Source organism: Stenella coeruleoalba (assembly GCF_951394435.1).
Source record: "Stenella coeruleoalba genome assembly, chromosome: 19".
NCBI classification, from domain to species: Eukaryota; Metazoa; Chordata; class Mammalia; order Artiodactyla; family Delphinidae; genus Stenella; species Stenella coeruleoalba.
The window spans coordinates 42,904,368-42,915,093 of record NC_137165.1 but is presented as its reverse complement, the minus strand read 5'-3'; the positions used below and the strand labels follow the sequence as shown (position 1 = coordinate 42,915,093).

General features: G+C 52.8%; 1 protein-coding gene across 1 annotated transcript; it reads left to right on the top strand.

Annotated features, from left to right (window-relative positions):
• Nucleotides 1-4,503: 4,503 nt before the first annotated feature.
• Nucleotides 4,504-7,845, top strand: SOST (sclerostin; the record flags this gene model as incomplete). Its single annotated transcript, XM_079905284.1, has 2 exons — nucleotides 4,504-4,735; nucleotides 7,424-7,845. The coding sequence occupies exons 1-2, from the start codon at nucleotides 4,519-4,521 to the stop codon at nucleotides 7,843-7,845; spliced, it is 639 nt and encodes a 212-aa protein (XP_079761410.1). The 5' UTR covers nucleotides 4,504-4,518.
• Nucleotides 7,846-10,726: the final 2,881 nt, after the last annotated feature.

Genomic DNA, 10,726 nt, shown 5'->3' with positions numbered 1-10,726 from the left:
GGAGGCCTTGCTTCATTAAATGTTTGACAGGTGGACTTATAAACAGGCAGCTTGGTAGAAACAAAACCCAGTAAATCATCACATAGAAAAACAGCCTTGCTAGAAGTTTAGGTGCAACTACTAAAGTATTAAATTCAATATGGCGGGGGGACTTCCATGGTGGCACAGCGGTTAAGAATCCACCTGCCAATGCAGGGGACACAGGTTCGGGCCCTGGTCCAGGAAGATCCCACATGCCCCTGAGCAACTAAGCCTGTGCACCACAACTACTGAGCCTGCGCTCTAGAGCCCGTGAGCCACAACTACTGAGCCCATGTGCCACAACTACTGAAGCCCACGTGCCTAGAGCCCATGCTCCACAATAAGAGAAGCCACTGCAATGAGGAGCCCGCACACCACAATGAAGAGTAGCCCCTGCTCACCACAACTAGAGAAAGACCACGTGCAGCAACCAACACCCAATGCAGCCATAAGTAAATAAATAAATAAATTTATTTAAAAAAAAATTCAATAGGGGGACTTCCCTGGTGCCACACTGGATAGGACTCCACGCTCCCAGTGCAGGGGACCTGGGTTCGATCCCTGGTCGGGGAACTGGATCCCACATGCAGGCTTCAACTAAGAGTTCACATGCCATAACTAAGGAGCTGGTGAGCTGCAACTAAGGAGCCCTGGAGCCACAACTAAGGAGCCTGCCTGCCGCAACTAAGACCCGGTGCAACCAAATTAATAAATATTTTTTAAATAAATAAATAAATTCAGTTTAAGGGACTTCCCTGGCGGTCCAGTGGTTAAGACTCCACATTTCCACTGCAGAGGGCCTGGGTTTGATCCCTGGTCGGGGAACTAAGATCCTGCATGCCACGTGGTATGGCCAAATATGTAAATAAATTCAATAAAAACAATTTAACAGCCCAAACCCAGGGTTGGCAGCCTTGTGGAGAAACATGCTGTTATGGATTGAACTGTGTTCCTCCAAAATTCATATGTTGAATCCAAGGACTTCAGAATGTGAGCTTATGTGGAAGTAGGGTCGTTGCAGATGTAATTAGTTGAGGTCATGAGTGTGGGCGCTAATCCAATATGACTGATGTCCTCATAAGAAGGCAGAATTAGGACACAGATGTGCACACAGGGAGGACAGCATGTGAAGATGAAGGTAGAGATCGGGGCGAAACTTCTGCAAACCAAGGAATGCCAAAGCTTGCCAGCAAGCCCCTAGAAGCTAGGGGAGCGGCACGGAACAGACTCTTCCTCGCAGCCCTCGGAAGGAACCAACCCTGCCAACACTTTGATCTCAGACTTCAGCCTCCAGAAACTATGAGACAATAAATTTCTGTTGTTTAAGCTACCCAATCTGTGGTACTTTGTTTCAGCAGCCCTAGCAAACTAAGGCACATGCCTTGTATGTTGCTCACGGGCCTGGGGACTGTTTATCCTCTCAGACCCAGAATTCACTTCGGAAATAACCCTACAGTTAAAATAAAAGACTGTGGAATACTACTCAGCAATAAAAAGGAAAAAATTGCTGATACAGGCAAGAACTCAGATGAATCTTCAGGGAAAGACGCTGAGTGAAAAAAGCCAGTCCTAAAAGGTTATATCATGACTGATTCCATTTATATAACATATTTATTTGAAGTGACAGAACTGTAGAAATAGAGAACAGATTAGTGGTACCCTAGGTCAGGAGTGAAGGGGAAGGGCATGCTTATAAAAGGGCAATGAGAGGATCTTTGTAGTCAGAGTTGTGCTTTGTCTTGACTGTGATGGTGGTTACTTGAACCAACACGTGATAAAGTTGCATAGAAACACACACACACACGTGTACAAATAACACTGGGGAAATCTGCATAAGACTGGTGGATTGTATCAATGTTACTATCCTGGTTTTTGCAAGATGTTACCATTGAGAGAAACTGGGCGAAGGGAACAGGGAGTTTTCTCTGTATTAATTCTTACAAGTGCATGTGAATTTACAAGGACCCCAAAATAAAAAGTTTAATTCAAAAAAATGACTTTGTCCAAGGATGTTCACAGCATCCCTATCCGAGGATAGAGGAGCATTGGAAATGACCTAAACTACCCACAACAGAAGTCAGCTAAAGCCCTGAGGGTTTAACTCTGGGGAGTGTCGTCTAGCTCTGAACAATGACAAGTTTGTGGACTGAATAAATACAAAAGCGAATTAGTGTTAAGTGAAAAAGCAGATGGCATCACAGCAGGTTCTCTCTGAGCCATTTTGTGAAAAGCACGGCTATACCTTGGCAGAGAGTTAATTCAAAAGGATGGAGATAATTCAGAAGTTCAAGTCCACTGGATCCTTCTTTTCTTTCTCCTCCTCCTTCTCCTTCTTCTTCTCTCTACCTCTCGCTCTCTCTTTAAACATTACTTCAGTTTCAAATAAAATGACAACAATAAAATGAAACGAAACCCTGAGCTTTGCCATCCTCCGATCGTTGGCTTCTCCTTCCGTCTCCAGCAGGTGGCAGAAGTATTCCAAGGATGGTCCCCACGGTCTCCGTTTCCTGTGGATGAGCTGCAGACCCCAACAGCAGGTGGGGCTCCAGCATCAGTCCCGCCAGCTCAAGGAATCCAGGCATCAGAACTGCCCTCTCCGAAATCGAGGGCAAGAAGGCAGTTGTCCGGCCACAACAGGGTTAACGGTCCACATTCCAGGGCAAGGGAAAAGGAGGCTGGAGGGTCACAGACAAAGGGAGAGGGTTCCGAGGGCCCCCTTCTCACAACATCACCGGCTCTGTTGGGAGAGATAGATCACCCGCAACAATGGCCACAGCTGTTTTCGTCTGCCCTGAAGGAAACTGACTTAGGAAGCAGGTATCAGAGAGGGCCCTTCCTGCAGGGGCTTCTGTCTGGCTTGTAAAACTGTCAGAGCAGCTGCATTCATGTGTCAAGTGATGGATGATGGAAAGGAGGGACAGAAGGCCGCAGATGGACACGGCGACTTACAAGTTGAGGCAGGTGGCAGAGGCTTTGCAGAGGCTCTGCAGGTGGGGTGCACTGATTCATTGCCCACTGAAAATACCAAGGGCCCTGGGCCACAGCCCGCTTCCCAGCCTCCTTCAGGGCCAGGAGTGGGTGCGCCTCCTCAAACAATCTGTCTGCAGTGAAAGCTTCCGCTGGCCGTCTTTCCTTGTCCTGCATCTCAGGTGTGAACATTCCTCCCGCCCGGGCCCCTCCTTCTTCTCTGGGGCCAAGGTAGCAATTCCTTTTGGGTTCTCTGTGACTAGCTGGACCTGGGATGGCTTCACAGAAGGCACCTGTGCTATGCACCAATAAGGTTTTCCATATAGGACTCAAAGCTGGTTCTGAAAAATGTAATGGGCTGGGAGACAAGAAAAAAATATATATATCAGCACTAAAAATGCCGGCTTTCACTTTTGCTAAGAAAAGGGGTTTTGTGCTCTCCACTCCTACCCACAGCCTGGTCCAGGAAATAACTATGGCCCATCAGCCTGCCAACAAGTGCCTGTCACCAAGCACAGGATCCCCGAGGAGCATGAGCTGAGGTTTCCTCCTTGTCTCCATCACCAGAGCCTGTTGACGTCTCATCCTGGCCTTGAAACCGGAATCCCTGCCCCTTCAGCCAAGTGGAAGCCCCAGCTGTGATCCTCCAGTTTTCCCTCTTGCCTTCCAGAGGGATGACAAGAGGGGCTTTCTTGGTCAGGATAATTGATGCTGAGCTGCATGGGGTTGGGACCAATGAGATTTCTTAAAAAGTAGCCTTCTGGGCTTCTCTGGTGGCGCAGTGGTTGAGAGTCCGCCTGCCGATGCAGGGGACGCGGGTTCATGCCCCGGTCCGGGAAGATCCCACATGCCGCGGAGCGGCTGGGCCCGTGAGTCACGGCCGCTGAGCCTGCGCGTCCGGAGCCTGTGCTCTGCAACAGGAGAGGCCACAACAGTGAGAGGCCGGCGTACCGCAAAAAAAAAAAAAAAAAAAAAAAAAAAAAAAGTAGCCTTCTGCCTCTGCCTGGGTCTGTGAGGGCCAAAGAGACACCCCTAGGGCTGTTTTATTTTGGTGGGGTGACAAATGAACTTGGCCTGAGAAATGGGATCGGCTGGGCTAAGACCTGTGGAGGACTCAGAGCTGCTGTTTTCTTTGTTAAGTTGGTCCAAAGTTTGCTTGGAGGAAGCCCGAGGGACCCAGGGAGGTAGAGACTAGGAGCTCATTTTGATATCTGAAAACCGCAGCCGCCTGCACGTGGGAGGCTCTGAGAGCAGGCTTGCCTCACACGCCCCCTCACTGTGGGTCACCTGGGAGCACCAGCAGCAATTTGGGAGATTTCTGAGCTCAAGGAGGAGTCTTTGGGGAGGGCTTGCTCGGAGCACACCCCGTTCCCTCCCCCTGGGCTGAGGGAAGCATGGGACCAGCCCTGCCCCAGCCTGTCCTCATTGGCTGGCATGAGGCAGAGGGGGCTTTAAAAAGGCAAACGTGTCTGAGCTGGGGACCTGAGCCTGTGCTGCTGGAAGGCCGGGTGCCCCCCTCCAGCTGGCACCATGCAGCTCTCTCTTGCCCTGTGTCTCGTCTGCCTGCTGGTACACGCAGCCTTCCGTGTGGTGGAGGGCCAGGGGTGGCAGGCCTTCAAGAATGATGCCACGGAAATCATCCCCGAGCTGGGCGAGTACCCCGAGCCTCCGCCAGAGCTGAACAACAAGACCATGAACCGGGCAGAAAACGGAGGGAGGCCTCCCCACCACCCCTTTGAGACCAAAGGTATGGGATGGAGGAGAGCCTTTTTAGCATAAGGGTCCTGGGAGGGTTCTCTTTGGGGAGGTTTTGAAGACTGGGGTAGACTGTCAGCCGCTGCCAGCACCGGTGAAGGCACCATCTTGCCTGTAGACAGGGTGAGGATGGCATGCCAGCGTAGCCCTGGAATTCAAGTGCAAGGGTGTGGGGCTGGTAGGGGGCTGGCAGCGAGAGCCCAGAGCAGGAAGGAGGCTGAGGTGGAGAGGGACAGCCTCAGGGGCTCAGAAAGGAGATTTCAAAGAATCCCCTCCTGAGAAGAGAGGAGCAGGGTCCAGCTGCTGACACCACTGGGGAGGAACTAAGGCAAGGGGGCCTCACGTCGACGAGCGCCTGCTGGGTGCAGATACTACATGGGCTGTGCGTGAACCACACCCTGGGGAGCTCCCAAGTGGAAGGTGAAGAAACGGAGGCTTCAGAGAACAAGTAGCTTGTTAGTGAGTAGAGAGCTGAGATTTGAAGCCAGTTGGATCCAATTTCAAGACAGCCCCGGTGGGGGACTGTGTGGGGGGCATCGGAGGCCGAAAGCCAGAGCAGATCCCTGCAAAGCAGTGGGAAAGGGACACCAAAGAGGCACCCCTTCAGCTCCCACCACCCATGGTCTACCCAGTGAGCTGGCACTCGAGGGAATAGGAGCTGCAGGCAGTTTTAGCTTCTGACCTGGGTGGTACCTGGGTCCAGGCCCTGGAGGGGAGGCAGCATCCTCTGTGCAGGGTGTGGACACAGGTGGCACCATCTGTCCTGAATCCCCACCCCAGACCCTGACTTGCCTCCTTCCTGGGAGGGACACTGACCCTAGCGGAAAGGCAGTGGTCCCAGTGGAGGGCACACCTGGGTTCCTGGTCAGGCCTGCACATAGAAGCCTGGGGGGCAGTGTGCACAGCTGGCTCTGCAGCTGGCAGGAATGGCTGGGGGCGGGGGCTGGAATGACGCTTCAGAGTGAGGCCCTCTGGCTATGGTCCGGGTGGGAGAGGAGTCCACTGCCCAGGCCCCTGCATCCCATCCTGCCCTGCCTCACAACCAGCTGGGAATGGGGGTCTGCAAAGGGCACCCCCCCGAAGTGGCCTCTCCCCTGCTCCTGCCCAGGGAAGGTCAACTAAGCTCAAGCAATGGACTGTAGGGGACCCAAGCACAAGACGTCCTCCCTGGGCTCCCATGAGAGCTACAGGCTGGGAGGAAGCCACGTGCTCAAAACAAAGTCGCCCTTTGCAGAGGAAGCGCCTAACCTAGGGGTACTATTCTTGGAAAGCCCCAAAGCCTCCTTTTCTGGGCAAACAGGCCACGCCCACACACCAGCCCTGGGGCCTGGGAGCGGAGGTGAGGATGCCAAACCAACCCAGAAGCCAGGAGGCCACAGCCATGGGCGAGGGAACCCTGACCTCTCCGCTGCTGTGCTTGTTCTCACGGGGGTGGCGGGGGGGTGGGGTCGGCCTTCTTTGCCTCCTCTCTGGTTTTGGACTTAGGACTATTTTTCATCCCTTTGTGTCACATTGGAACTGTCCCTATGAGACCCTTGGGGATGGGCAAGTGCTCACACAAGGACAAGCTGTTTAAAAAAGCTCCCACCCATCTAAGCCCACACTAGGAGATATGATCAAGGCGTCTTCGGGGACAAAGCCAGGCCTTAGAGCCCAAACTTTCTCTGCCCAGGGAGCAAGCCTGTGCCACCACTGGCTGTCCATCAAATGTCACAGAAGAGACTCGCCCGGCACGGTGCCTGGTACACAGCACGTGCTTAATAAATGTTTGTGGCCGCCAAAGCTGTAGGTTTTCAGTCAGAGCTTGGTCTCCCTCTGGTAGGGAAGTAACCATAGTAAAAATAGTAAAAAGCAGGCCTTTGTCCCCCACCCAGCATCCCTCGGTGCTCGGGCACACAGCTTCCACCCTTGTGGGAGCTGAGAAGCTCTGGGACCCCAGAGGAGCAGAGTCAGGAGCTCCTGGAAAGAGCTTTTCCCTCTCTGGACCTCAGTGTCCACAGTGATAATGAGGGGGTTGGACATGCTGCCATTGGCTCCTTTCAAGTCTGACGACTTCAGTCTCCTCTCCACCTCCCCGTCCATCCTTCTTCTCAGTAGCTGCCCTGCTTCATTATCTTCAATTAACCCCTACTCCTTTTTCCATCCCCCGACTCCCAGTCTCCCCTCCCAACAGGCTGGAAAAGGAATTTGGGAGAAGCCAGAGCCATTCAGAGAATGTGGCTAATACCTACCCTACTGAGGCCCTGTGGCACAGATGTGACTTAAGTCTGGCAAAGAGGGCCCCCTTGGAGAGGAATAATAATAACATAATAACAGTCAACACTTCCAGCTCTTAGTATGTTCCAGGCAGTGTCCTCTGCATTATAGATGTAATGGATTAGCTCACTGAATCTTCAAGACAACCCATTTTACAGATAGGAAGCACAGAGAGGTTAAGTAACTAGTCCAAGGTCACACAGTCATGGAGCTGATATTTGAACTGAAGCAATCACTTGGCTCCAAAGTTTTAGGGGGAGAGGGTGGATCGGAGATCTTTCCCCCAACTCCAGAGTACCTGGGCCCCTCCCGTAATAGATCCCCAGAGGCAAAAGCGTCAAGGGAGAGGCAGGTTTGGAAGAGGCGGAGTGGTTTGGAGGGAGGCGGGACGGATGGTCGCCCTCACGCGCGCTTCTCTCCGCAGACGCTTCCGAGTACAGCTGCCGCGAGCTGCACTTCACCCGCTACGTGACGGACGGGCAGTGCCGCAGCGCCAAGCCGGTCACCGAGCTAGTGTGCTCGGGCCAGTGTGGCCCGGCGCGCCTGCTCCCCAACGCCATCGGCCGCGGCAAGTGGTGGCGCCCGAGCGGGCCCGACTTCCGCTGCATCCCCGACCGCTACCGCGCGCAGCGGGTGCAGCTGCTGTGTCCCGGCGGCGCGGCACCGCGCGCGCGCAAGGTGCGCCTGGTGGCCTCGTGCAAATGCAAGCGCCTCACCCGCTTCCACAACCAGTCTGAGCTCAAGGACTTCGGGCCCGAGGCCGCCCGGCCACAGAAGGGCCGGAAGCCGCGGCCCCGCGCCCGGGACGCCAAAGCCAACCGGGCGGAGCTGGAGAACGCCTATTAGAGCCCGCCCGCCGTGCCGCGCCCCCAGCGGGCGCTCCCGACCCAGGCGCCCCAGGTTTCCGCCCCTTGCGCGCGCGGTTTGATCGTTTGTGTTTCACTTTAAATACCTGCAACCCAGGGCCGGGAGCTGAAACCTTCCCGGCTGCAGGCCCTGGGGATCCGGGTGTCAGCAAAGCGCTCCCCCCCACCCCCGCCTGCAGAGGGGGTCCCCAGGGGCATGGGAGGGAGCTGAGAGTCACAGACACTGAGCCACGCAACCCCGCCCTCCGGGCCGCCTACCTTTGCTGGTCCCACTTCAGAGGAGGCAGAAAAGGAAGCATTTACTGCCCTGGAGTTTTAAGGGAGCAGTGGAGAAAAGTCCAGGGACTGGTTAAGAAAGTTCGATAAGATTCCCCTTCCCCCCGCCTCTCTGCCTGGCAAGTTGTGCCCAGAACACGTGACTGGGGTCCGTAGATAGGGTTTCTAGTCCTGGCTCTGCCACTAACGTGCCGGGTGACCTCGGATTATTACACTCTTCTCTTTCTGGACCTTGATTTCCTCTTTGTAAAATGGAAGTGGGGGTGGGATTAACATCTGGAGGAATTAACATCTGGAGGAATCTACTGTCATATAATTCCAAGGACTCGGGTGCCCTTTGAATGGGCAGAGGAGAGAGCGTTTGGATTGAGTCACTGACGTGGTCGCTTCCAGAATTCGGAGTTGTAATCCTCTGATCTGACAGCCAAAGATGAAAAACAAGCAGGGAAAGAGAAACGAGTCTATTTATGGCTGACAAACTCGTGCAAGAAGCTGTGGTGTGTCCCAGCCTGGCCTCCCAGATGTTTGGCCACCTCCACCCCTCCATCTCAAAGGATGCAGAAACAGCACCGTCACCTGGGGTAGAGAAGAAGGTCCCAAGGGTGGTGGGAGGCACAGAAATCACCCCCTATTCCCAAAGAGCAACAACCCCCCCCCCGCCACCATGGCCATATCACCCTCTGCAGAGAAGCTCAAGGTCCCAGCACCCTGGGCTTCCGGGCCCAAGAGAGTAGCCACCACCCATTCAAAGGCCAATGGGTCCCTTCCAAGGCACTTCCGCCTGCCTACCACTCACGGACACATTTCTGTCTGGAAAAGAGCTTCTCACTGCTGTTATGTGTGATGGCATAGCTTACGTTAAAATAATATTATTGGGGAAGAAATTACAAGTGCTGTATATATGCTGAGAAGCTGCAAAGCTTAATGCTGCCATCCAAAAATCTTTTGGAAAATCATTTCCAGACACCACTTACTTTCTGTGCAGTTTTTAATTGCTAAAAAAAAAAATTTTTTTTTTTAAACAGAAGCACATGCCATGTGAAAGCCTGCCCAGCTGGTCGTTTCTGCAATCTTTTCATGTGGAATTTGTCCACAAGAATGAAAGTAGCAGTTTTAAAAAAAAGTTAAGTTACATATTTATTTTCTCACTTAAGTTATTTATGCAAACGTTTTTCTTGTAGAGAATGACAACGTTAATATTGCTTTATGAAATATCAGTCTGTTCTTTCAGAATCCAGAAACATTGTTAATAAAGACAATGAATTGTTACGGAAAGGATGTGGTCTTGTTTTGTCAACCACACGTGGTCATTTCTGTCAACGTTAACATCTTTCTCTTGGTCACTAGAGCTTAAACCTGGGAGGCACCTTTGATTGTGTTATGGTGGCCCTTGTGGCAATTATGTCCTTCCTTTGAAAGGTCATGTTCATCCCTTCCTTTCCAAACCGAGACCTCATCCCTTCACCTCGGCCATTGTATTAACCTCAGCCTGGTGTCCCTTTAGCAGCCTGCCCTTCACACTGTCTTCCAAAAACACTGTTCTCATCACATCCTACCCCTGCTCAAAAATCCCTCAATAGCTTCTCCTTGCCCAGGATCAAGTTCAGGCTTCTCACTCTGACACGGAAGTCGGTTTGATTCCCATCCCCCATTCTCCCAAACTCCCTTAATTACTCCCAAGTGGCCGCAGACTGTCCTGATCCTTGCCCGCCCGGCTTACCGCCCTTGCTTACCACCCCCAACAACTCCTGCTCTTTCTCTGGGGTGCATGTTCTTTGTCACCTCTACCGTGAACCTTCCAGAGATAATCCAATCCCCGATGATCCCTCTCTCCTCAGATGTCCAGCCCCTTCGTCCGTGCCACTCCTTTGGTTTCTGATTCTGTGTCTTCCATTGGACATTCACTCATGGACCGCCTGTTTCACCTGGCGGAGCTGTGAGTAGTACTGGGATAGACACAAAGCCAAGTACATGTTAGGACCAGCTCACAGGAGCTCAGTCAAGCTTTTTCCCGAATGTGAATTTTATGCCTCCCCGGTGAACTCGTAAACCCCTTCACAAGCAGGGACAATGTCTTGTGCTTCTCTCAAAACTCTTACCTCGCCTAATAGTTCTGGACGCTAGCTGAGAATCAAGAAATATTCTTCCATTGCCATAAGGAGGGATGATCAACTGCAAAACTTTGAATGAAGTCCAGCCCATCTTGGGGTAACCCCACCCCCAAAGTAAGCTGAGGTCCTCCCCCTAACTTTTCCCTTTAACTCCCGATGAGCGCTCCGAAATTCATTATCATCATCAAGTCTTTGATAGGTGTCAGTGGGTGTTGCCGCTTCCAGGGCCCAAGGAGACCTTAGTGAGACCCTACAGGGAATCCACGCATCGTCAGGAGTGTCCCAGGGTCCAGAACACGAGAGCAGGTAGGAAATGGATACATCGTCCAGCCCCCAGCTGTAGTGTGGCACAGGTGGGTGGGACACGGGCTCTGGAGCCAGGTTTGTGTTTGAATCTGAGCCATGGGCTGAGTTCCTCTCCCTGACACTCGAGCTGCTCAGAGCCTGGTTGGGTGGGCACGTGGGCAAATCATC